Source organism: Rhinopithecus roxellana, chromosome 1 (assembly GCF_007565055.1).
Source record: "Rhinopithecus roxellana isolate Shanxi Qingling chromosome 1, ASM756505v1, whole genome shotgun sequence".
Lineage (NCBI taxonomy): Eukaryota > Metazoa > Chordata > Mammalia > Primates > Cercopithecidae > Rhinopithecus > Rhinopithecus roxellana.
In genome coordinates, this window is record NC_044549.1 from 47513053 (window position 1) to 47540653 (window position 27601).

At 46.5% G+C, this 27601-nt stretch overlaps 1 protein-coding gene across 2 annotated transcripts in view; it reads left to right on the forward strand.

The window, feature by feature from the left end:
- CHCHD6 (coiled-coil-helix-coiled-coil-helix domain containing 6) overlaps positions 1-27601 on the forward strand; it is a 238501-nt gene that overhangs the window by 16868 nt on the left and 194032 nt on the right. For both annotated transcript variants that reach the window (XM_010380582.2, XM_010380583.2), the window contains exons 2-4: positions 6125-6233; positions 9782-9851; positions 12270-12414. In XM_010380582.2, the coding sequence (XP_010378884.2) occupies positions 6125-6233; positions 9782-9851; positions 12270-12414 (324 nt within the window). The remainder of the gene's footprint in view (positions 1-6124; positions 6234-9781; positions 9852-12269; positions 12415-27601) is intronic.

Genomic DNA, 27601 nt, shown 5'->3' on the forward strand with positions numbered 1-27601 from the left:
GCTCTCATTCATTCCCCACAGTCAGGGCAGCCACCAGACGAGCTTTTCATCCCACCTCCCACGCAGGCCATAATGTTTCCTTGCTCACAAACTTTCAGCGTCTCCTCGGGATGGTCGGACCTCTCCCTCTGCCTGACTTCCAAACTTCTTTCTCTGCCGGCTTCATCCAAGTCCTTCCACCCCACGCCTTCCAAAGTGAACCTATGGCGCCAGGCGCACAGTCTCTTCCTGTCTGTGCCTCTTCCCCGGTGCCCTGCTCTAGGCTGTGAGGCTTCTGTCTTCCGCAGACACCGCCACTTCTCCTGTGTCTAAGTCAGCTTCTGCCCTAGGGAACCCATCCCTCTCTTGGCTGCTTCTGGCCACTGGAATGTTCTGGCGCTTGTGCTGTTCTCAGTGACTTCCTGTCTGGGCTGCTTCTCTTTGTTTTTGGTGTTCTCTCCCTTTTTATTTGTAACAACTCTGTTGAGATGTGATTCATGTGCTGTACAATTCACCCATTTAAAGCATGTGATTTCATAGTTTTTAGTGTATTCACAGGTGTGTGTGATCATTGCCACAATCATTTTTAGAACATTTTCATCACCCCCACCCCCCACCCTCCCCACCAAATCCTACTTACCCTGTAGCTATCAGTCCCCACCCCTGTCCCTGCATTTCCCCAAGCCCAAAGCAATCACGAATCTACTTTTGTATCTAGAGATTTGCCTGTTGTGGACGTATCCTATAATACGCCGCACAGTGTGGCCTTTTGGGTCTGACTGCTTTCAAGGTTCCTCTGTGTTGTAATGTGTCAGTAGTTCATTCCCTTTTATGGCTGAATAATACTCTGTTGTATAGATATACTTCATTTTACTTATCCATTCATTGGTTGATGAACATTTGGGTCCTTTCCGTTTTTTGGCTGTTACAGATAGTGCTGATGTGAATACATGTTTTCATTTGTCTTTGGTACATAGTGAGGAGTGGAATTGTAATATCAAGTGGTAACTCTCCACATCCTCTCAAATACTTATTATAATTTGACTTTAAAAATTTATTTATTTATTTAGAGACAGAGCCTCACGTGTTGTCCAGGCTGGAGTGCAGTGGTGCAGTCATAGCTCGCTGTAACCATGACTTCCTAGGCTCAAGCGATCCTTTTGCCTCAGCCTCCCAAGAAGCTAGGACTGCAGGCACGTGGCACCACACCTGGCTAATTTTAAAAAAGTTTTTTTTTTAGAGAAAGGGCCTCACTGTGTTGCCCAGGCTGGTCTCAAACTCCTGGTCTCAAGTGATCCTCTTGCCTCGGCCCTCCACAATGCTAGGATTACAGACGTGAGCCACTATGGCTGACCCTTACCAGTTGATCTTTTAATTATATCCATCCTCGTGGGTGTGATGTGGTACCTTATTGTGGTTTAAACCCGTGTTTCTCTAGAGACTAATGATGTTGAGCATCTTTTCATGTGCTTATTGACCATTTGTTTATCTTCTTTGGAAAAATTTCTATGTAGATCCTTTGCCCATTTTTAAATAGGATTATTTTTCATTTTATTCAATTCTGGGAGGTGTTTATATATTTTAGATAAAAGTTCCTTATGGTATATGATTTGTAAATATTTTCTCCCATTCTGTGGGTTGTCTTTTCAGTTGCCCTATGGTGTCATTTGGTACTCAAAACTTTAAAATTTTGAAGAAGTCTATTTATTTATTTATTTATTTATTTCATTGCTCATGCTTTTTGTATCACCTCTAAGAATGTATTGCCAAAGCAAAGGTCATAATGATTTAGCCCTCTGTTTTCTTTTTTCTTTTTTTTTTCTGTCGCCCAGGCTGGAGTGCAGTGGCCAGATCTCAGCTCACTGCAAGCTCTGCCTCCCATAGCCATCTGTTTTCTAATAAGTTTTATAGTTTTAGCTCTTAACGTGTAAGTCTCAGATCTGTTTTGTATTAATTTTTGTATGTGGTGTAAGGTAGGTGTGCAACTATATTGTTTTGCAAGGGATGTCCAATTATCCCAGCATCATTGGTTGAAGAGACTGCTCTTTCCCCACTGAACTGTCTTGGCACCCTTGTTGAAATCAATTGACCATAGAGATAAAGGTTTCTTTATGGACTCCTTATTCTCTTCCATTGATACGTTTGGTCTTCTCTTGTCATATGTCATTAACTAGCTGTTTGATTTGTATATATCTTAAATACTACAGGGACTTTATTATTATTATTATTATTATTATTATTATTATTAACAATCTTTTGTTACCAAGGAAATGTTCATGGTAAAAAATTAAGACACAAAAGTACCAAAAGTGAAAATCCTGCCCCAGTTGCTTCTGTCCCCACTTGCAGGACCTCATCCTCTGAGTACTTTGCTAAGTAGTTTTGTAGATTTCTCCTCAGAGCAGACCTGTATATGTGTCTTATATGCATGCATGTGAAATCCAAATGCAATTCACACTTGTGGATATGTGGATATGCATATATTCAAATTCAGCAACATTTATATTTGTATGTCTGCATTATTTTTTACAAAATTGAGATGTCCAAAAAATTCTATGACTTTTTAAACAATCAGCAGTGTATCTCGTGTGTCTTCTGTGACAGTGTATATGTATTCTACCTTGTTCTTTCTTAATGGGTCCATAAAATTCCATAGGGTGTATACGCCAGGATTTCCTCCATCAGTTCTCTGTCGCTGGATGTTTATGTGGTTTCCTTTTCTTTTTTCCCTATTTCCTCCAGTGTCACAGTGAGTGTCCTTCCACATGCCTCTGTGTACATGGGGGAGTACTTTTCTCAATGAGGTATTCTGGAAGTGGAGTTGCTGATCATGTCTTTTGTCTTACAGTAATTTTTAATGTCTTTCCCTCAGCTGTGCTTTATGATGCCTTGCACATATTAGGCACTTAATAAATATTTACTAAAGTGAACGCTTAAGGATTTTTATCCTGGATTGATCCCCAGCTTGCTGTTTCATTTCAGTAAACTGTTTTATGACACCCTTAGGCCTATTTCACATCCTCTAAAATGAATGAGAGTTTTGGTTACCCAGTCTTCATTAGGGGAACTGAGGTGAAATTAGTCAAGCAGTATTTTGATTATCTACTGTATGTGTGGCCCTGGGGATGTACAGAGATGAGTGAGATGCAGGCTTAGCCCTCAAGGTATTTAAAAACCATCAGGATAGGCAGGCGGGAGAGGCAGGCGGGAGGTGTAAGTACTTCTCTGAGAAGCACATGTGTGTTGTCGGGGGGCTCAGAGGAAGGGAAGAGGTGGTACTGGCACACCTCAGAGGTGGTGCAGGCATGGCTCCAGATACCACAGTATAGCGGACATCAAAATAAAGCAAATCATGAACTTTTTGGTTTCCTAGTGTATATAAGAGTTGCGTTTACACTACACTGTAGTGTCAAGTGTAGACTAACATTATGCCTAAAAAGTATATATACCTTAATTAGAAATACTTTATTGGCAAAATATGCTAATGATCATCTGAGCCTTTAGCGAGTCATAATCTTTTTGCTGGTGGGGGGGTCTTGCCTCCGTGTTGATGGCTGCTGACTGATCTGTATGATGGTTGCCGAAGGTGGGGTTGGCTGTGGAGGTTTTACACAATAAGACAACAATGAGTTTGCCATGTCGATCAACTCTTCCTCTCACAAAAGATTTCTCTGTAGCATACGATGCTGTTTGATGGCATTTAACCCACAGTGGAACTCCTTTCAAAATCGGAGTCAGTTCTCTAAAACCCTGCTGCTCAACTCTATCAGCTAAGTTTACGATCCTATTCTAAATCCTTTGTTGTCATTTCAACAGTGTTCACAGCATCTTCACCAGGAGCAGATTCTATCTCGAGAAACCACTTTCTTTCCTCATCCATAAGAAGCAACTCCTCATCTGTTCAAATTTGATCATGAGATTGCAGCAATTCAGTCACATCCTCAGGCTCCACTGCTAATTCTACTTTTCTTGCTGTTTCCACAACATCTGCAGTGACTTCTCCATTGAAGTCTTGAACCCCTCAGAGTCATCCATGAGGGTTGGAATCTACTTCTTTTAAACTCCTATTAATATTGATTTTTTGACCTCTTCCCATGAATCATGAATGTTCTTAATGGCATCAGAGTGGTGAGTACTTTCCTCAGAGTTCTCAATTTACTTTTCCCAGGTCCATCAGAGGAGTCACTATCTATGGCAGCTCTAAGCTTATGAAATGAATTTCTTAAATAATAAGACTTGAAAGTCATAATTACTCCTTGATTCATGGGCTGCAGAATGGATGCTGTGTTAGGAGGCATGAAAACAACATTCATCTTGTACATCTCCATCAGAGCTTTTGGGTGACGAGGTGCCTTGTCAATGAGCAGTAATATTTTGAATGGATTCTTTTTTCCTGAGCAGTAGGTCTCAACAGTGGGCTTAAAGTATTCAGTAAAGCATGTTGTAAACAGATGTTCTGTCATCTAGACTCTGTTGTTCCATTTCTAGAGCACTGGCAGAGTAGGTTGAGTGTCATTCTTAAAGGCCCTAGAGTTTTCAGAATGCTAAATGAGTGTTGGCTTCCATTTAAAGTCACCAGCTGCATTAGCCCCTAACAAGAGAGTCAGCCTGTCCTTTGAAGGTTTGAAGCCAGGCATTGATTTCTCCTCTCTAGCTCTGAAAGTCTTAGATGGCATCTTTTCCCAGTAAAAGACTATTCTGTTTAGTATCGCCACCTTCTTCAATGATCTTACCTAGATCTTCTGCATAACTTGCTGCAGCTTCTCCATTAGCACTTGCTGCTTCACCTTGCACTTGTATGTTATGGAGACGCCATCTTTACTTAAGTCTTGTGAACCAACCTCAGCTCACTTCAGTCTTTTCTTCTGCACCTTCCTCACCTCTCTGTCTTGACTGAATTGAAAAGAGATAGAGCCTTAGGCTCAATTAGGCTTTTGCTTAAGGGAGTACTGCGGCTGGTTTGATCTTCTATCTAGACCACTAAAACTTTCTCCATATCAGCAGTGAGTCCGTTTCACTTTCTTACCGTTCATGTGTTCACAGGAGTAGCACGTGTAACTTCTTTAAACAACTTTTCCTTTGCATTCACAACTTGGCTAACTGTTAGGTGCAATAGGCCTAGCTCTCGGCCTGTCTTAGCTTTTGACATATCTTCCTCACTAAGCTTAATCATCTGTAGCTTTTGATTTAAAGTGAGAGACATGTGACTCCTCCTTTCATTTGTACACTTAGAGGCCATTGCAGGGTTATTAATTGGCCCAATTTTGTTGTGTCTCAGGGGATAGGGAGGCCCAAGGAGAGAGAGAGAGATGGGGGTGGGGGAATGGCTGGTCGCTAGAGCAGTCAGAATACAACAGCATTTATTGGTTAAGTTCACCATCTTACATGGACAATGTTTTCAGTGTCCCAAAACAATTACAAGAGTAACATGAAACATCACTGATCACAGATCACCATAACAAATACAGTAACAATGAAAAAGCTTCAAGTATCGTGAGAATTATCAAAACATGACACAGAGACACAAAGTACATGCTGTTGGAAAGACAGCACCAGTAGACTTGCCTGATGCAGGCTTGCCACAAACCTTCAACTTGTAAAAAAAAAAAAAAAAAAAAAAAAAAAAAAAATGTGTTATCTGCAAAGTGGAATAAAGAGAAATGCGATGGACAGAGGTACCTGTGCTTCACTTGGATGCTGTTGAGGGGCAGCCTTCCAAGAGAAGGGGACACTGAGATACCTCCAAAGAAAGGTTATGATTTGGACAGGTGGAGATATCCCAGAGAGGGAGGTGGCGGGCTGGAGGTGGTTCAGAGGGAAGAGCATGCCTGAATTCAGAGGAGGTGAGAAAATTGATACATCAGGTTCCCCTGAGGACTGGGTGTGTGGAGGGGAGTGATGGCGGTGAAGCTGCAAAGCCAGCAAGGGGCATACATTGGTAGGCTTGAGAGTCCGGATGGGCTCGGCGTGGACCTGGTAGGCACTGGGCCACCACGAGAGGAGTTTTAGTAGAATTGCTTTGTTGGAGTTGGTCTTGAGGAAGCAGTGCATTCAGTTAATTCTGGGACCTGAATAAAGAGGAGGCTTTGCTTCCAGACACTTCTGTGACATAATTTTTTCTTGTTCCTCCTTTCTGTTTCCTTAGCTGTCTGAAAACGTGGTGAACCGCATGAAGGAGCCCAGCTCTGCACCCCCTGCTCCTGCACCTTCTACCTTTGGCCTTCAGGATGGCAACTTGAAAGCCCCTCACAAAGGTATGGGGGTTGTGACAGTTCTGTGGAGTGTGGAGAGACAGTGAAAAGAGTGATGGGTGCTCACCCGAGCCCACCCGACGGCGCGCGGAGCTCAGGTTGGCTTCGGGATGACGTTAAGCAGCTCTGTCTGGTACGGGCTTTCCGGAAGAGCATGGCTTTCTGGGAGTGACGGGCGCTGTCGTCAGAGCTGCCAGGATTCGGGCCAGACCACCTTCCCTCTGTGTCACTTTCTCCATGTGGGAATTGAGGCAGAAGGACCTGAGTTGACAGCTCAGGAAAGAAGTTGCCTTTAAGGGCCCTCAGAGGCAGCATAGCCATGACTCAGCCTCAGCCACTCTAGCCTGACTCCCAAATCAAAGAATTATATGGATTCACGTGAATGGGACCAAATGCGGGGGAATTCCATCAGTGACTTAGGCGCCTGCCACAGCAGCCCTCACCTGAGCCTCAGGTTGAGATCTCCTGTCCTGGCCCTTGGAATGTTTCCCCCTGGGCTTCTAGGAGGGGTCCTAGGTCCTAGGAGTTCCTCTTCCTGGCCCACTGTGAAGCTGGTGCTCAAGCCAGACTGAAAGCTGATTTGTTCCCTACTCTATTGTACCTGTTGCAAATGAAGAAATTTGTGCTTTCCCTAATTAACAACTTGTAGCAAATACAAGGAAATAAAATTTTAAGAAAAAAATTTGTAAGGCATACAAATGTTAAAATATTACAAAATAAAGTCCTTGGAGCAACTGCTCAAAACATACTTGTTTTTGAGAACTTGAGTCTGTCTACCAGACTCAGTAACTTGATTAAAAAAAAAAAAAGATTGGCTGGAGGCACCATGCCACCATGGAAGGACTGACGGTTTACATAGAGAACCACCCACTAGATTGTTCGTCTCGGGCCTGGTCTCGTGTTACAGTTGCCTTTTCTACTCATCTTCCCTGTTGGGTTGTAAGAGTTTAGAAGATGAGAGCTGTATCTTGCCCACTTAGTGTTTACTGAAGGCCACCCAGAGCCAGGTCCCATGCCCTGTGCCAGGACACAGTGATAGGTGGGCAGGGACCCTCTCTCGTGGCACACCTGGCTCTGGTTATGGAGCCAGATGTCGGCCCTGATGTCAGCCAGATGTCAGCCAGATGTCAGCCCAGATGTCGTGTTGTGATGCAACCCTGGAATCTGTCCCGGGAGAGGAGGGACTGTGAAAGGCAGGAGGAATGGTGGTGGGTGGGCACTGCGGGTGGGCAGACAACAGGAACAGAGGTCCGGAGGCAGGGTGCATCCCAGCCTGCTCAGGGGCCTAGAAGCATTGCTGTCTCTGGAATACAAGGTACAAGGGAGGGGGAGATGTTGGAGTGGCAGTCGGGAGCCAGGCCATGGAGACCTCCCCATTGTGGCCAGAGAACTCTGGCTTCATCTTCAAGGGGATGCCTGCCAGGTGTCCCGACACCTCCACCCCTGTGCTGTCTGCCTGGAAGCCAGTGAGCTCCTGGATTTGGACCCACCCCAAGATCTTTCTGAATATCTACCACTGAAGGGGATGTGTGAGATTCCCAAAAACCCCCCAAGAAACCCTTCTCCTTTGCCAATAGGGCTCACTTACTCCCCACGCTGGCTCTAACTGATGAGAAGGGCTTGAGAGGGGTCTAACTTGACCCAATACACTTTAACAAACTAGATTGACTCGAAAGAGGGAGAAAGTGATGATAAAAGTGAAAATTGCCATAATATATAATACTACACATCAGTTTCAGCTTTAGAAGAAATAAGCATTTGCTTCAGTTTGGTAAATTTTGGCAGTTTAGAAAGCAAGAATAGCGGTTCTTTGTCACTTGGAGTTAGTTATAACAATACTTTGCTGTTTAAATGATAGATGTGAGTTTTGTTTCTGAATGTTGAAGAGTCAGCATAAATGACTGTCTTGAAGTTAACTAATTTTAAGATATTTTGTACTTTTAAAACCAGTTTTTGCTTTATTTTAGTGATGAAGTTAGAAAAAGAAGTTAAAATTCTTCTCATACCATACCCCCCAAAAATGTCAGAGGAAATAAAAGATTGAAATGTATGGCTTGAAGCCATAAAAGTACAATAAAAGATAGATTTTCTACACATCATATTAAATGAAGAAACCTTAAATTAAAAACATAGGAAATGTGAATATAAGAAATTAGACAGTTTAGAAAAGAAGTAACAGGAATGGATAAGTTAGAGAAAATATAACATTGGACAGCGTCATAGTAATCTTAATATGTAGCAAGTTCTTAAAGATCTTTAACAAAGACAGCTCAGTAGGAAATGTGCACAGGTGGCCATGCTCATGACAAGATCTCCACGTCAGTAATACTGGAAGAAACGCATATTCAACACTGTGCACTCCCAGGGAGGCGGGGATCGGGCAGGGGCACACAGAAGGGGCAGTGAGGATGAGTGCCACATGCTCTACATCGGCAGGCCTGTTATTTTTGTAGTTAAAAAATGGAGAATTATATAAAAAGCAAAAATACCAGGCATTAAACCTCAGTAAAACTCTTCAGGCAAATAAATAAGCATGGGGAGCACTGGTGTGGAGATGAAATTCCACAGCAGCCTCCTGCATTCACCTCAGTTGAGAACCTGGTGTGTTGCTGAGAAGCATGGGAGGTGCTCTCCTCCCATGAGAGGTGGTTTGAAAGTGTGAGTCACAGCTGACGCTTTCAGAAGTGCCCCCTGAGGTGTCCCTGATGGGTCTGGAGTTGGAGTCACACACCTTTATTGAGCACCTCCCACAGCCTGGTTCTTACATTATGTTCTGTGTGGTTCTGGCTGCTGGTGCATAGAACCCTGTGGTGGAGGGAGGTGTGGGACATCGGAGAAGGCCAAGAAAGGTGGTGAGCTTTGGCTGACAGAGAGCTTTGGAAGGGTGAAGGCTGGGGACAGTGTAGTAACAAAACCTTCAGTATCAGCAAGTGGTGGGGAGAGTGAATTAGATTTGCTCAGAAATCCCCAAATCCGTGATGATCAAAAGGGACTTACTGTAAAAACAGAAAGAGCCCAATAATACTAGGGGCAATAGGGGTTAAGTAGAACTAGGTTTAATATGTGGCATTTGCCACACTGGGGATTGTGCAGACTCAGGTGGGTACTAAGGGAAACAAGATTTAAAGAGCCCCCACCCCTTCCCTTCCCTTCCCTATGCCAAAACCTCTGCCTGGGAGGTTGTCCTCATGAAGCAAAGCAATGACTTCGTGCAGCCACTCCTGGCCTGTGCTTAGGAGATGACCTGGATTCCAAATAACTGTCAGGAGGGTAGGGATGGGTTTGGAACACTGCACCCAGTGTTGTAGGCATCCTGGTGCAGAGACCCCTTCGGGATAAGAGGTGGCTTGGATCATCTGGCTTTCCAGACAGCTTGAATGAAGAGTGTTCCTTGTCTGCCCCTGCGAACACTACTTTGTGGGGACTCATCTGTGGTGCTGCCGTCCAAGGGGCACATTTATTCATGGGGATCTTTCCTCTCTGGGTGACCTCCATATCTTCATGGACCCTGGGGTACCACTGACAGGCCTTTTCTTCTCTTTCCTTTGCAGAATCCACACTGCCCAGGTCGGGGAGCAGTGGTGGCCAGCAGATCTCAGGGGCAAAGGAGGATGTCAAGAGGTGAGCCCGAGAGCCTGCTTGCTCCCGGCACTGCGCTCCGCCTAAAAGCCTCTTTCCTCACTGGGTACCCCTCTCCTTGCCTGAAGCCCTGGAGGGTTTGTCTCACATAATTAATCTCAGTTGCATTGAAGGACAACCCTATGGTATAGGTGTCACTGGTTCTAGTTTAAAGATGTAGAAACACCAAAAGGGCCATAGGGGAATTGATCATTAATGTTCTTCATGCCCAGCAGTTTGAGAGGCCAAGGCAGGAGGATTGCTTGAGGCCAGGAGTTTGAGACCAGCCTGGGCAACATAGAAGGACACCGTTTCTAAAAGATAAAAAACTAGCTGGGTGTTGTGGTGTGTGCCTGTGTAGTCCCAGTTATTCGGGAGGCTGAGGTGGAAGAATCACTTGAGTCCAGGAATCCGAGGCTGCAGGGAGCTATGATTGCACCACCGAACTCCAGCCTGGGTGACCCTGTCTCTGAAAGAAAAAAAAGAAAAAGAATCATTTAAAAAAGCTAGAACTAAACAGTTGAGTGGCTGGAACTTCTGCATGTGTGTGCACATGCAGGCATGTTTTCAGAGAGATGAGGAAGTGGAGCCCTCCCCGTGCTAGCTGTGGTTGTCCAGATGAACTGGCTCCAGGATGTTGGTGATTTTGTCAGTACAGGCCACAACCCCAAGACCTGGCCACACCTCTGACGTGGGGCCTGTTGCCAGAGAAGTTTTAGCAAAGTGGTTAAGGCACAGAGGCCCCAGTGGAGCACAGGGTGGCGTCTTGATCCTGCAACTTGCTAGCTATGTGAACTTGAAAAATCACTGCATCTAAGAAGAGTACTTCTTTAATTGGGCTCTTGTCGTGGTTAAATATGTTAATGTATATCACGCACGTGAGCACAGCACCTGTCCTACAGAGTTCTCAGTGGACCCTCACAGTAGTTGTTACTGACTGGCCTCTTCAGCATCCTTGAGGAAATTGCCCTCAGTATGGTCAGGGGACCCAGTGGGTCAGCTTAGGGTGCCCTGCCCAGTGTCAGCCATGGTTGGGCATTTGCCTTCTAGTAGTTCAGCCATGTTGGGTCTGTTGCATAGTCATGGGTTAAGACCCACGTTCTAAGATTCACTCTCCCTAATAGGTCTCAGCAAGAATAACTGACCTGGCCAGGTGTGGTGGCTCAATCCTATATCCCAGCGAATTTAGGAGGCTAAAGCAGGAGGATTGCTTGAAGTCAGGAGTTTGAGCCCAGCCTGAGCAACATAGTGAGACCCTGTTTCTACAAAAAAATTAAAAACGTTAACTGGGGGTAACACATGTCTGTAGTCCCAGCTGCTCAAGAGGCTGAGGTGGGAAGATTGCTTGAGCCCAGAAGTTGGAGTTTACAGTGAGTTACGATTGCACCACTACACTGCAGCCTGGGCCACATTATGAGACCCAAAACCAAAAAAAAAAAAAAAGAAAAAAAGCCAACTGCTAACCTGAACCCCACTTTTTTGGTACTTTTAAACATTTTCAAAATGGTAAAGTAATACATGCTAATGAAAGATTTAAAAATTTATCAAGTGAAAAAATCACCCATAGACTCATCATCTCAAGACAACCACTATTAATATTTTGGAGTATTTCATGTTCTTCTCCACCCAGAACTCCCTACCCCCTGTTTAGGGTTATTTTTTGAAAGTCATAGATAATTTCATATCTTGCTATTTTCACTTCGTGTTATAATGATTTGTCATTAGTTTCACCTGCTTTATAAGCAGTTTTATTGCTAAAAGCATTTATTGGTTCTCAGTTTTTAGATTCAACCTACAGACAAGTGAAAGACTATATTTTCTAGTGGTGACGTCATAGATCATTATATGATCACACCATATTTACTTTAGCTTGACCTTGATTTTGGGACATTTAGGTTGCTTGCATTTTTTTCACTATAATAAATAATACTATTAAGAGCATCTCAGCACTAATAACTTTTTTCTTCTCTATAGGATTATTTTACTAGGCAGAATGCCCAGAAATAGGTCAAAGGGTAGGAACATATTCAGAGTGAAGAGTTAAATGTTCAAAACAGAGGACTATTACCATCTCCAATCTTCAAGCTCTCAAGTGGAGGCAATCCGTGGATTGAGCCCCTCCCTGAGACTCTCACTGGGCATGGGGCTGCCTACTTGGCCAGGTCTCCTCCTGTTCCTGAGCTGTGTTGTCCTGGCTCAGTGTCATTGTCTCCCCTTGTCTGGGGAGCTGTCACTGATGCCTGAGCTCAGGCGTGGAATGATGGGGCGTGTGGTTTTACAGCACTTTCTCCTTTCCTGGCTGGCCGCTGGCTGGTTTCAGCATTTCCCTGGCAGCTGAAGTGAGTGCGCAGACCTTGTCTTGGCTATGGGCTGCCCGTCATGCCATCTGCATCTGTTTCTCCTCATCTTTCTTCTGCACAGGTATGAACAGGAGCATGCTGCTGTCCAGGATAAGCTCTTCCAGGTGGCAAAGAGGGAAAGAGAGGCTGCCACCAAGCACTCCAAGGCATCCCTGCCCATGGGTGAAGACAGCATCAGCCTTGAGGAGCAGAAGTCAGTCCGGCTGGTGAGTGCAGATTTTCCCTGAACTAGCCTTCTGAGCTGGGCAGCACCCTGGGAAAGAGGGGTGGGCCCTGGCACCTGGTTAGTCTGAAGCCCTGCTGGCTCAGGCTGCCCCTGGGATGTGCTCGGCTTCACGTCTGTGGAAAAGGGTCTTTTGGGAGCCAGAAACTTGGGTTCTCCCAGCCCTGGCTGTGTCAGTGATTTGCTTTGCTGCCTTTGGCATGTTTTTTCAGTCTCTGTGACCTCAGGTCTATACAGTAAGGGACTAGATCACTTGACAGTCTCATTCAGCTCTGAAACTTCACAGATGTCAAGGCTGCAGTGGTATGTGTTTCCGGAGGGTGTGAGGAGAGAGGACTAGAGGCCTGGAGCCATGTAATATATGACAGGGATGGCATCATCTTTAGAGTTAGGCAGGCTGGGTGCAAATCCTGGACACCCTGTCTGTGAGCCTTGCTCAAAGATCGTGATGCTCACACACAGGACTGCCCAGGGAATCAGAGGAGATAGTATTTGTCCAGGACTTAGCATGCTGGCAGACCGTGGGAGTGCACTATTGTTATTGCTATTGTCATTAATACATTTAAGTGATGGGTGGCTATTAGGATATTTTTGCTTAAGTGCAGCATTTATTTTGCAACATGAGAAGTCTCAAAGTGCCCCCAGGGTTGACTAATTCAGTGGCTCACTAGCATCATCATGGACCTGGTGCTTCTCTTCCTGCCACTCTGCCATCCACAGTGTGCCAGTGCATCCTAGGGAGGCTGTCTCCATGGTTAATGAAGGCTGTTACTGCCCCACAAGTCCCATGCAGACAGTAAAACCCTCAGTAGAAGAAGAGAGGCTGTGCTGGCCCTTGTGTCTCTATCACAAGGATAACTTTCCTCGAAGCTCCTGGCAGAATTCCTCTTACATCACACTGACTTGAATTGTACCAGGTGCCCATGGCTAGGCCAGTCCTCAGCAGAGGGGATACAGAGGGCTCCACTGGCTGCACCTAGGGCTCTTTTCTAGTCACATTAGGGAGGTTGCGCATCCAGCCAGAATTAGAACTGACAGCAAGGAAGTTGGGGGAAGGAAGCATGGCTGTGGGCGGCATCTAATAACATCTGCTGGAGGTTTGAGACCAGGAACAGCCTTGCCCTACTTTAGGTGGGTAGCCTGGTACACACGGTGCTGCCTGGAAGGGGGTTGAACACGATATGAGAGCATCATTTGGGATTGTACTCTCCTGGGAGGGGAAGGCAGACATGCTGGCTGGGCACAGGCCTTAGCTTACTAATTTGATGACTACACAAATGTTTGAAGTGTGCAGTAGGCACATAAATGCACGTTGAACCAGGCCCTCTGGGAAATACAAACAATGTAGGATCCTAGCCCTCAGGAAGTTTTAGTCTGTGGAGAAGATAAGCACTGACTTGTGCTTTGAAAAAGGCCAGTTTGGTTACAGTAGTTGTTAAATTGAGGAAAAGATTTGGAAATGCAAGTGTGTAAGCTGCTGGTGGATCAGAGCTGGTAGATCAGAGAGGGCATTTAACCTCAGCCTTAAAGGATGAGGGGCAGCTGGGTTGAGACAGGCGGGTGTTGAGGAGGTGATCAGATCCAGTGAGAAGAGTGAGGTTTGAAGCCAGATTTTAGAAGGCCTTGGATGTGCTGAGGAGTTAACCCTCAAAGTAGCCCACAGTGATCCTGAAACAGTCAATGGTTGCTGAAGTTTGTAAGGATGGGAGTGATGAGATCTGACTTGTGCTTTTAGAACCCTGTGGCATCCTGGTGAAGAATCAGTTGATACAGTGAGAAACTGGGGCCAGGGCATGCCTTCAGAGGCTCTAAGAGTCAGTCTCTGAGAGGCAGATCGGTTGTTACTCCTCTGCAGGCAGCCTGACAACCAAGTAAGAAGGACCCCTATCCTGGAGATGAAGGGTTAATCAGTATGGCATGAGCAGGAAAAGTTGGCCACCTCTAGAGATGTAAGATCACAACTTACAGGTCTGCTGTCTCTTCGTTCTCACCTGGAATGTATTAATTACAGTGAAAGAGAATTCACAGCTTCCCATTCTTCCTTCTGCAAAGGAGGTTGAGCTCCACTTTCTCAGGACTGTCCCTTGGGGAAGAACTTGATTCCCCGCCCCACCCCAGGTCTCCAGATGGATAATAATCTCCTTTTCTGTGCCAGAATTCTTAGGGAATTGTGACGTAAGTTACTTCCTTCATTTTAAAAACATTTAACTGCTTTCATGGGCATTCTCATTTTCTGAATGCTCAGCATTCATTTCTCCATGCAACTGGTGTTCCAGTTTCCTTCCGGGAGTGTTCCTGTTTCCTACTGTGTGTACACTTGGTGGGACTGTAATTCCTCCATGGAAGCTGAATCTGGGCACAGTGCAAGCTCAGCCAGCTTTCACCTCATGCCTGAGGACCTTCAGTTTTGAGTGAGTACAGAGGAGGAATGATGGGAGGCCAGGATGGGAGTTCCTCGTTGTCTCCCAGGTGTTGCGATCAGCCCCTTCATGCTATGAGGTTGTATCTTTTGCCATCTTCTACACTTTCAGCATACCATTGATTTCTGTCTGGTCCTCCTGCCTTCTTGAGGTTTGGATCGTCCACTGATGACCTGCCAATCAACTCTCCTTTGCTTAAGTAAGGTGGAGTTGGCTTCTATTGCTTGATGCCCTTGGAAACGCATCTCCTGTAGGAGGTGCTACAGAAGATGATGTTGAAGGTGTACAATCATATTCAGTATTCAGTACAAAGGAGGAGAAGGGGAGATGGTGTTTGGCATTGTTCCATAAGTTAACAGAGACCCAAGGCAGTCAACTAAATGCTGAGCAGATGCTATGACTATCGCTTCTAAAGAAGGGGTCTCCCTTTGGGTTGGTATGGTTGGGCAGTGCTTTTAGTGGAGGTAAAACTATATTTTCAAAACTATATTCTGGAAGATTTAAATAAGAGGAGAAAGATGGAGAGAAGAACCTTACAAAAGCAGGGAAATTCTTCTTTCCTCTCCTGAGTCGTCCACATGGAAAGATTGAAGGAGGTGGCTAGTTGGCAGCCTGCTGCATGGAGTGCTGAAGGGCCTGGTGGTGTGGCAGTGTGTGGATCACAGCACATCCTCCTAGCCCTCCGGGAGGATTGGACCCTGAGATGGATCTTGCATGGTCGCTGGCAGAATGAGTTGTCTGCCCATTCTTCCTAGGTGCCTTCTCCACTACCCCTACTGTAGTCCTCCCTGTGAACCTGTAGCCTCATCTAGAGGATTTCCTGTTGTACTGAGTGCCGCTTAACATGTAGTGTGCTCTTCCACACTGTTCACTTGCCTCTGACTTTTTCCAATATTGATTTTAAAATCCTCTTCTGCATAAGGGATTGGTCCAGCTTATTATTGGGAAAAGTTCACAAAACTAATGACAAGGAAAGGTAATAATTTTTCTGACCTACTTCTGATGACAGAAGTGTTTCCCTTTCCCATCTAGTGCAGCAGTGATGAACTGTTCTGTGCGTGTCGATGCATGTTTGCTGTCACTGGTGGTGTCCTGGTTCTGGTCTGAGTGAAGGCCATGGGTGTCACTGGATCCTGTGAGAGGTGTTTCCCCTCTGAGTTGATGAAGAAGCTAGGAGTCCAAATCAAACATTCTGGGAAGAAATAAAAAGAACAGTGCTGTTGATCTGAATCTTCTGATGGGTGGAGCCTTAAAAATCCAATGGATGGAGTAATCAAGTCCTGGTTGAGGCTTTATTTTAGGTGAGAATGAGATTTACAACCTTGCCTGTTGCATTTCTGGCACATATTATTAGTTACATAAGAATACAGTACACTTGATAGAAAGCAAAAACTTTCTTGGCGGGGCACGGTGGCTCACGCCTGTAATCTCAGCACTTTGGGAGGCTGAGGTGGGTGGATCCCTTGAGGTCAGGAGTTCGAGACCAGCCTGACCAACACGGTGAAACCCCATCTCTAGTAAAAATACAAAATTAGCTGGGCCTGGTGGCGCATGCCTGTAATCCCAGCTACTTGGGAGGCTGAGGCAGGAGAATCACTTGAACCCGGGAGGTGGGGGTTGCAGTGAGCTGAATCACACCATTGCACCATTGCACTCCAGCATGGGCGAAAGAGCGAGACTCCGTCTAAAGAAAAAAAAAAAAAAAAACTAGAAAGTAAAAAAAAATATATATATAGTGTACACACACATATATATATATATATATATATATACACACACAAATGGACACACACATACTCTGTATTCCTGTTATATGTTAGGCACTGGGTTGATTTCCTAATAAATGGAAATAAGAGACAGCTTCTGACCTTGAGAAGATGTGTTTATTAGGAGAATTAAAATTCCCAGAATTGACCACGTAGTGTTGCAAGGGTCATCCCAGAGGGACAGGAAGACACTCGAGGAGCAAGGAGGCAGTACCACCTGACACTTCCTGGTAGGATGTGAATGAATTCTAAGAGGAGGTGACATGTGAGCTGGATCTTGAAGAATGAATAGAACTTGCCAGGTGGAGAGGAGGGAGGAAGGATGCTGCAGATAGGGAGCACTCTTGAGCAAAGGCCACGCTTTGGGAGAGGATGAGGTCTTTGGCTGGATTATAGGAAGCCGCAGGGTGTGGCGGTGGGGAGGCCAGAGGGGCCAGTGTAGGTGCAGTTGTGGAATGACATCCTGGAAGTCTGATGGGGAGCTCTGTGGAGCAGTTTTCTGAATCTCAAAAGAGATAAATGGGAGACAGCTGGACATTGATCACTAGGAAAATACTTCAGTGGCAAATCAAGAAGCTAAGGTCAAATCCTCCCACTGAAGATTTGGTAACAAGATTGCTTCCCTCCCTGGACGTGCCCCTCTAACCTAAGGATCCACCAGGAGAGTAGCTGTCCTGTCCTGCTCTCCTGGTGGCAGAGGACTTTTGATCTCTTACTCTTTCATTCTCTTCAATGCCCAGATGCTCCAGGTAGCTGCCACCTTAGCTATGTGAACTGGATGCAGTTGGCTCTCCCTGTCCATGGGTTTCTGTATCTGCAGATTCAACCCACTATAGATCGAAGTCCACAGATACAGAGGGCTCACTGTACTATGTCATTTTATGTAAGAGACTTGAGCATCCACAGATTCTGGCATCCGTGGAGGGTCCTGGAACCAATACCCTGTGGTTGACTGTATCATGATTTTAAGATGTTCAAAGTTTTTGAATTGCAATTTTCTAAAATTATGAGGAAGATGGAGGATTGATTTTGGCTTTTTTACAGCTGTAGCCTTTCTTCCTAACAGTCCTCTCCTACATTTTTATTGTCTTATTCCTCAGATCATAAACTCCTTGAGAATAAGAACTGTGGTACAATCATTTTGGTCTTTGTAGTGCTGAGCAAATTTTAGACAGGCAGTGAATGGTGATTAAATGGCACATCTTGAGTAGGTGAGGGTGTGGAGGTGTTACTGCTTTGAAGCCCTCTGTGCAGTCGTCTGTTATCTTTCCCTTGTGATCCCATCACAGTGCCCCACTGCTAATAGTTGGAAGCAAGCACCCATCACAGCCTTTTATAGAAGGGGTGACAATTCAAAGGTCTGACCCGTTTCAAGCAATAAAACAAAACAAAGTTTAAAAAGGCTTTCATTATAATGATATCTGGGAGTCAACTAAAAAGTGGTTTGTCTCCTCGTCAGAGTCTTACAGACTTTAGGTTTATCTTGCTTGGAACAAGGGAGAGAGTGGGCTTTGGGAACTCTGGTCTGAGGTTATGAATTATACTACTTGACATTCAGCCAAGGCAGTCCTCATATCTGGGTCTAGCTGTTTGGCACGGCTGTTTTAGAAGTTTAGTGACCTGGGGACTCTGGTGGCCTTGTTCCTTATACCTCCTCCAGTGTGAGTGTTATGTGGAGATCTGAAAATCCTGTGGAGATCTGCATTGCCTGTGCTCAGATGACTGGTAAAAGGCATAAACTGGTAGAAAAATCATGACATCCATAACCCCTTTCTTTGCTTCCTTGTTTTACTTTTTCATCTCTTCTTATGTCTACTGAGCTTAGTCTCTTGATTAGATCAGAGGTTGACAAACATTTTCTGTAAAGAGCCAGATAGTAAATAATTTACTCTTTGCAGTCGCATGTGGTCTTTACCACATATTCTTTGTTGTTGTTGTTGTTACAACCCTAAAAAATGTAAAAACCATTCTTAGCTCAGAAGCCATACAAAAAAAGGCTGTGTACTGGATTTGACTGGTGGGCAAAAAACCCCTCCTGGACTAGACTATGCAGCTCCAGAGATTTTAATTTTTTATGTCTCTCTGAGTACCCAGGTGTCTCAAGAAACTAGAGGGTGGGAGCACTGGTGGTGGTCCAAGTTGCTTAGTGGCTGTTATTTCTTGTGAGAGGTTTCTTGTCTTGATATTTGACAGCCTCAGTCTTCTGATATGTAAAATGAGAATTTTTCTAGAGATAGCCTAGTGGGCTGTATGGGAAAAGTCACTAACTTCTGCTTTAATTCCTGATTCTTTTATCATTTGGCATTTTTTTATAGTTTGTTTCTCTGCTGAAATACCCCCAGCTCTTTACATGTGTTGCCCACCTGTAGATCCTCTAAACATAGTCTCGATTTGACAGTTCCAACACCTTGATCATCTCTAGGTTTGGTTCTGTTGACTATTTTCTCTCTTGATACTGGGTCACATTTGCTTGCAGTTATATGTGCTTTGTAGTTTTTGATTGGTGCTGGTCATCGTATGCAGGAGACCAGTAGAGACTGAGGAAAATAGTGTTTATGCCCAGAAATGGCTACTCTCCTTCTTTTGACAGGCTATTATTGTGGGAGGTTGAGTAGCCTAGTTGAGTAGAATATGGGCTGTAGTGTTGCCTCAGCTTCAGCCTTTTAATATGTGAGTGTGGGATCAAACCCATTCTGTTTGTCAGGGCTTAGGACCCGAGTACCTGAAGGGTTCGTCTAAGTTCTCGTGACTGGCCACCAGACTATTTTATAGGCCCTACTTGTCTTTGATTGAGGGTCCTTCCTTGTCCCTCCTGCAGCTGCAGACAACTGCTGCTTGGTGGTCAGTGGAAGGCCTGGAGTGCCTACGGGCTTTCTCTCAGTTCTGCTGCTCTGCTCACAGACTTCAGCAGGCCCTGTGCACTGGTGCCTTGGGTGAATATGTGGAGGGAAGGTGTCTCATTCAGTTCTCCTGCTTTATCTTTAAGAAAATAATTAAGAAAATTCTCATGACTGATATTAGAGTTAGTGCACCCTGTTTGTTGTCATCACCTTTAAAGCACCCTTCATACCCCAAAGAAAATGAAAAGGGCAAGGTGATGGGACTGACCTCACTCCTGCTCTGCAGGAGTCCAGGCCTGCATGGCTGCTAATGTACAGGGCTAGTCCTTCCACAGGATATGCAGGGGTCCTGGGTAGAAACACTGGGTAGAAAGGGCTGTGCCACACAGCTGCCCATCTGCATGCCCCATTCACCTTCACATTTGCTCAAAGAACAAGGGTGGTGGGTTATAGTTTAGAGAATTGGAATAATTAATTGGAAGGGACACTGTGAGGCCTCCTGGGTTCCCACTTAACCTGGCCTTGGTGTTATATGATGTGACAAATATTGGAGAAAGGAAAACTATAGATGAGCTTACACGAAAACTGGCTTAATCTTTTTAGTTGATCACACACCAAAAATGAACTTTGAGTTATTTCCTGTATATTTTATCTAAACTGAGGGTGGAGGAAGGCTGTAGAAACCAGACATGGTGTTCAGTCATGGGAACTGAGAGTCTGGCATCTGTGTCCAGGGATGGCCCTCTGTTCATCACTACTGCAGTAGTGATGCCTGCCTTGGCCGGGTTGTTGTGAGAACCAAGTGAGAAACAGATATGTACAATGCCTGGTGTCACAAAATGTTAGAAATGCTATCCTAGCGTGGTGTATTAAGCAAAACACGGGCTGTGAGGCTTCAGCTCTGTTCAGACGGCCCCTGTCACTGTGGTTCCTTCATGTTTCTATGATACTTCCTTACCTGCAAGGCGAGGGGCAGGGAGTGCTGTGCGCTGTTGGGAAAGTTAGGATTTACTCTTCCTCCTTCACTTCCACCCATATCTCCATGACAGAATTGATGTGAACTGATTCTCAAATCAGTGATTTTTTTTTTTTTTCTTAAGGATGTGGAGTCAAGAAACAAGTGAGGTTCATGTAGCTTCTGACTGGTTCTCTGGAGAGAGAGGCTGAATTCATTGCGGGGAGGGGGTCCTAGAAGCATTTTATTCATGGCCAGATGCCATGGGGCATCCCAGAGGTATGGTGTGGGTGTGGAATGAGGCTGTTCCGACTTAACCCTGCTGTTGAAAGACTCTTTTGCCTGTCTCACCTGGCTCTCTGTTCATCTCACTGCCTGGCTTCCACACCTGGCTGTGCATCTGGATCACCTGGGAACTTGTTAAAAATGCAGATAATTGGATCCGATACCGAAACAACTGGATAAGACTCTTGGATGCCTTGAACCTGGAATCTGTATTTCTAACAGCCTCCCATGTGATTCTGGTACAGCAAGCCCAAAGTCAGTGCCTGGACCGATGCCCAGAGCCACTGACCCCAGAGTGGTTTTTGGCCCTTTTTGCAGTCCAGTCACCCCAGGGATGTGAAGTGCTCCCACCAGGGATGTGGCTCCCTGTGGTCCTCAAGCCAGGAGGCTGTACTGTTTGAAAAGTGCACCAGGTGATTCTGATAGCCTCCCCTGCTTTGTCTCCCTCTCCCTGATGCAGCTCCTGCCTAGATGAATAGCTTTGTCGGGCTTATTGACGTCTAAGAGAAACAGATGCTCTTTTCTCTGCCAGGGACTGCTGGAGAAGAGAATCTGCTGTCTGTGTTACCAGTTCCTTGGTGAGGGATCCAGGCCATCTGGGTTCAGCATTTTAGGGGATGGTAGTAAGACCTCTGATCCCGAATCCAAAGGGATGGCTGTGGGATGCAGGTGATACCAAGTGGCACTCATTGCACTCAGCAATAGCTCAGCTTATGTGAGAACCCAGAGCCTCAATTCTTTGCATCAGTGGTAGCCACAGCCCAGATCATACTGGAGGCATGCAGCAGAAGCAAAATAAACCTTCTCGAGGGCTTGTGGGACTCTCAGGAGGGCTGCTGCTGGTCTGGTTATTGTTACTTACTGCTGCCAAGTGGGTGCAACAGACCTGTGGGCTGAGCTTCCAGTATCTCCCCTAAGAAGACTGTTGTGTTCTTGTTTCCTGTCCACTTCATTAGGTGCATTGTGATGGTATCCTGGTGTTATGATTTGAATATTTGTCCCCTTCAAAACTCATGTTGAAATTTAATCCCCAATGTGGCAGTATCGAGAGGTTATTGGGTCATGAGGGCTCTGCCATGATGAATGGATTGAATCCAGTTGTGGATTCACGAGTTGATGGATTAAGGAATTACCATGGGAGCAGGACTGGCAGCTTTGTAGGAAGAGGAAGGGAGACCTGAGAGAGCGCACTCAGCCCCCTCGCCACATGATGCCATGCACCACCTCGGGACTTCTCAGAGTCCCAGCTAGCAAGAAGGTTCCCACCAGGTATAGCCCCATGACCTTGGACTTCTCAGCCTCTAGAACTATGAGAAATAAACTCTTTTTCTTTATCAATTACCCAGTTTCAGATACTCTGTTACAAGCAAGAGAAAATGGACTAAGATACTTGGGGTGGAAGAAATCCTGTTTTTCCCTCAACTGTTTCATACATTTTTAACCACCAGATAGGTGGTGGTTACCCTGGTAGTGGGGAGAAGGACGACGGGGAAGATGTGGGGTTGGGTGGAGAGGTGCCTGGGGGAGGGTGTTCATCAGGACAAGCTGGCCTGTGTGGTGTCATTGAGCAAGGAGAAGGTGAAAGGGAGTCTTTAGCTGTTTTGAACCCTGTGGGGAGCTTGTGGACTCCTCCTCTTTAAAGAAAGCTGTTGCTCTGTGGACTGCTCAGATTCAAGTGTCGGGATTTCAGAATCTCACTGTTCTAGAATGGCCCTGCTGTAGGAAGGGGGAGCCCAACATTTTTTGAGTAGTAGGAGATGTGCATGTGTACTCTTTGTTTAAGAAGCTGGAAGGACACGTGGGTTTTGTAACCTGGGCTTATTTGGATTTTGTGGAGCCTCCCCCATCACCAAATCACAGGTATGCAGATGCCTTCAGTTTTCTTTTCTCTGGCTATGGTGCCTGGCTCAGGTGACCTCTGCTGTGTGGTGATAGAAGCTGGACATCCTCATTAGCTGCTAACTTTGTTAGGCAAATGGCTGATTGCGGTTCCATTCCTGGTGTCACTGCTTCTAATTAGCAGATCGCATGTCTCTGAAAATATCTGTTAGCATCAGGGATGAGCTAAAGAGGCTGACAGCTGGGGCTGGGGGCTGGAGAGAACTGCGCAGAAGTGCTTTCTCTTCAGCCTCTTGAGGGTCCAGGCTGCTGACCTCAGCTAGGCTCCTTGGCCTCTGAGTGCCCACTGGAGCCCAAGGGAAGAGAGCAGCAGGCTTCCTTGAAAATTGCACCAACTGGAGGGGTGATCTGAGCCATCTGGGAGTGGCATCGAAGCAGCAAGTGACACCCTTCCTGACTTCCTACTTTGTTCCTGAGAGAAGCCCAGGCCAGTCTGAGAGTTTTGGAGTTTCTTGTTTTGAACAGAGGTCTTACGTGGTCATGTGTGAAACCTGATTGGATCGGTGCCATCCCTCCTGGCTTACATCAGATGGTGTGCACTGGCAGTGAGGGCACAGACAGTCAGAGGAAGCATCATCACCCCTTCTGCTTGCTCTATACCCGCTCCTCTTCCTTCGGGTCAGTGCCCACCAGCCCTGCCACTCTTCTGTGTGTGGATCAAGTGGGGCAGCCCTTACAGCCCTAGGACAACCTGACAGCAGTATATTTTCCTTTTCTCTCCTGCCAGAGTGAAATTGGGCTGGTGCCTTCCCACTTCTATGCATGCCTCTAGGACACCAGCAGGACTGGGGAGAGGGGAGGGTCTTGGTTATTTTAAGTCTATTTATGCAATTTATTCACATGGTTTTTGGGGAGCTACCATTCTACTTTTTCCTTTTTGTGGAAAAATGTTTTCAATTTGTCAATGAAGCAGATTGTGTTTGCCCTCTTGGGGAGATGCCATCACTGGCTACTGGCAAGGTATAGAATCGAAAAGGATTATTTGGCTGAGAAACGTCAACAAGTGTTTGCAGGGGAAAAGTCCCAGATTATTTCCCTTACCTTTTGTCTACTCGGTGGGTGAGCCAGGGCCCTATCTCCTGTGTGTTGGCTGTGAGCTGAGTGCTCTTGGGTAGACCAATACATGCACCAGCTAGGAGGAGCTTTGGCTGTGAGTGATGGAAGCCCAATTGGCAGTGGCTTAAAGCGGAAGTGTATTCTTCCCATGAACAAGACACCAGGGGCAGCCATCTCAGATGGTTATGGTAGCTTCATGCCTCAGAGGGATCCAGTCACCTGCTGTCCTTTTTTTTCCCCCTCAAGACGGAGTCTCACTCTGAGACCCAGGCTGGAGTGCAGTGGTGCAATCTCAGCTCACTGCAACCTCCGCCTCCTGGGTTCAAGCGATTCTCCTGCCTCAGCATCCCCAGTAGCTGGGACTACAGGCGTGTGCCCCCACACCTGGCTAATTTTTATATTTTTAGTAGAGGCAGGGTTTCACCATGTTGGCCAGGCTGGGACCTCCTGTCTTTTTGACTGGCTGTCCTCAGTGCAGCTCTCCTCATGGTGGCAGAGGGCTGCTGTGCCTTCAACCATCACATCAGTTTTCCAGTCAAGAAGAAGGAAGGGCTGAGAGCCTTGTTCTAGTGAAGTTTTGTTATTTTATGTGGGTAGTGGGAGGGACACTCTTCGCTGGGAATTCTCATTGGCAGAACTGTGTTGCAGGGCCACCTCTAGCTGCAAAAGGAGGGCTGGGATAGTGTTACCTGGACATGTGACTGCCCCAAACAAAATCAGGATTATGTTATTAAAGAAGAGGGAAGAGGGACTGAATGCTGCTCAGGTGGTGAGAGCACTTTCTATAACCTCGTGGCTTAGAAGGAGCCCAGTAGCTGGACTCTGTTACACCTGGGCTCAGATCCCCCAGGTGCTGTCTCTGTGACCCTGGACTCATTATTTAACCAAGTCTCAGTTTCCTCACATGTCAAATGGCACACCTGTCCTAGAGTTGTTAGCATGCTTTCGTAATATGTGAGCAAAGCCTTCAGCACATGGTCTGGCAGATGGAAGGTGGTCAATACATTCTTTTCTTTCTGTTATGCCAAACTCCCCCAGAATGCACTAGAAGAGGAGCTGCACAGGTGACTAATAGAGTCTAAACGATAGAAGTGGGTAGTGATTTTCCACCGTGGCAAAGAAGGGACAGCAAACAGAGTGCTTTTGAGTACAGGATCACCGGCTGTTACTGGGTTGCTAATGTTCTAACCCTCCACCTGGGCTGACTTCAGGCTTCAGAGGCCCCTGAGTACACCCCTCCCCGCCAAGTAGCCTTAATTCTAAAACAGACCTTCCAGATCCCGCTAGTTGTTCTTTCCTAACTCCCAAGGTTAATTTGTGCCTAGAGAGGAGATACAGCCATTCAGGGCTGCTGTCTCTGGGCTTGCATTCTTGCTGATGCCAGGACTGGCTTGTTTCGCTGACCTTGAGCTTGTGAGGGTGAGTGGGTAGGGAGCCCTGGGTGCTTGGCTCCCTGCCCACTTGGGTGTGTTCTTAGCAGAATCAAGGCGCTTTCCACCCCCTACACTTGGTGGTGTCTCCTCCTTCCATATCAAATCTTGGCAAGGCTTCTCTGGAGGATTCTGGTACTCTCTTCTTGGCTATGACTTGGGTGGCTGGGCAGGGTGGCTAAGGGGTATTGCCGAGGAGAGTTAGAGGTGTGTGGCAAAGCCTTTTGCATGACACACATCAAGTAACAAAGCTCTGAGGCCGCTGGGACTAGACACACTGGGGGTGACAGTCTCTGTGGAGGGGCTTCTACTGGGAGCCTTTGCCCCTGTGCCCGTGCCCACAGGGAAGGGAGCACCTGCACATCAGCCTCACACAGCGGGCACGGCCTGGGCAGCCTTACTGGGAAAGTCGTGACTTTGCTTTTCTTGATGCTGACTTCCTGCTTTCTTTCCTCTTCCCTAGTTGATTGGGTGCCTTCCCTAACACGCACAGCCTCTGGTGCTTTTTTTCTCCTTGTGTGTAGTGGTTCCCAAGAGGCCTGGCAGCCCTGCCCTGCCTCGGGCCTGCTCCTTCTCTACACCTCCCCTGGCAGCACCGGCGCTTGGTGTGCGAGTGCATCCAGCGCAGGATCCGCCCAAGAGCCTCTGTTCTTGGGGCTCCCAGGTGTCAGACAATGTTGAACACGGGGCCCATTCTCTAGCTGACTGGTCGTACACGATGTCGGCACCTTATCTTCGTGCTGACACACACTGGACATTAATAGAAATACACCGCCATGTCACATGCGTGGAATTTCAAGCAGCCGGGAGGCGGGTGCTTTCGATAGCCTATCGTGTGCGTAACCTCTTCCAAAGAGGTTTTTGATGAGAAATGAGTAGGGCTGTTAACTCCAGGCAGCCTGGCATGTGGCAGGTTTTCTTTTTTTTCCTTTCCCCTTCTTGATTGTTCGCAGTGCTTCCTTAATCTTCACTCTGGAGGAATGGGCTTTGCCGCTTCAGGACATTTTATTTAATCTGTGGCTGCACAGGCAGCTGCGTGGTTGGCCTGGGTGCTGTGGGGCCGCAAGGTGGCCCGGGAGTACTGGGGGAGCCTCTCCTCAGCCTAAGTTGTCTGGCCCCGGGTTTTTTGCCCTGGTCTCAGCTTTCATGGCTGTGTACAGGGCTTTTGGGATCACTGGCTGCTTCTCTTCTGAGACGGCCTAAGCTTTTGGAGCTGTTTTTGTTTTTCCCGTCATCTCGTCTCCTTTCTCTCTCTCAGGAGCTGCTGGTGATGCCTCAGTTTCTCTAGCTGAAGTCCAAAGCCCAGGAAAAGATCTTTACTCGGATGATCTGGGTCTTGGTGTGGTCTTTGTAGTCGTGTGTGACTTTGCAGTTATCATAAGAGAGACTTGTATTTGCAGCTCATTTCTGCTGCTTCTCTGGGATATCTCCATACACGTTCCGTTTTCCCAGCTGTAAAGTGAGATGATAATGCAATTCGTAAGATTAGTGTGGGGTTTCAGTGAGATAAAATTAAGTGCCTAGGAGAATGTCTAGACTGCAGTAGGCTCACAACAGAAATTATACCTAAACATTTTCTTAGTGAGGCTAAAGGTGACAAACATTCATGGCTACTGGCTTCTGGATCACGCTTCTCAGTCTTCCTACTAGTAAGGCTGGTCTTTAACCTTATTCCAATTGGCATTTTCTTTCTGATGGCACTTTGTGTATCAGAAATCTGCTTTACCACCATCTTAGATTTCATCATGACTCAATTCTCAAGGCCCATCAGGTCTCGTGGCCTGACAACACGTCTCCCTGCCCTCAGGGTCAGTACTGACAACTAGATATAGCCAGCACCCTCCTTCCCTTCATTTCCATGGACTTCCTGCATGTCCACGTTGCTGGATTCCAGCCTTGGGTAAATCCCACCGGCTGGTTTCTCTGCATCCGGGCCTGGGCTCCTGGGAGCCGCTAGAGGCTGAATGAATGGGTTCTCATGCAGTTCGTGCTCTCTGACCTCCTGGGCATTACCCTCTCTGCTGCTGCCTTCCTCTTGCTGTGCTCCAGCAGCACCCTCCTTGCCCTCCCCACATCTACTTGTGAGTTCTCTCCATCCTGGCCTCACCGCCCTCTCCTCCTTGCTTCCTCTCCTCCTAAAAGGGGCCCCTCTGCCAGTGACCTGGATCCTGGATCTAGCTCTTCCCCTCCTCTTAGAGCGTGCTCTGTTACTTCCCCACTTTCTGCTCAGATCTCCTTGTCTAAAACCAATAGCCCTTTCCCAAGCAGCCACTCTGGTTGTCTCCTGGCTCTTCCCTTTCCTTGCCATAGAGTGTCTTGGAATCATAGTGGTAAAGTCATAATCTTTATTCTCAAACTTATTACAATTTGGCGTGATCTCAGAAATTACCATGATTGGTTGGGTGCGGTGGCTCACACCTGTAATCCCAGCACTTTGGGAAGCCGAGGTGGATGGATCACCTGAGGTCAGGAATTTGAGACCAGCCTGGGCAACACGGTGAAACCCCATCTCTACTAAA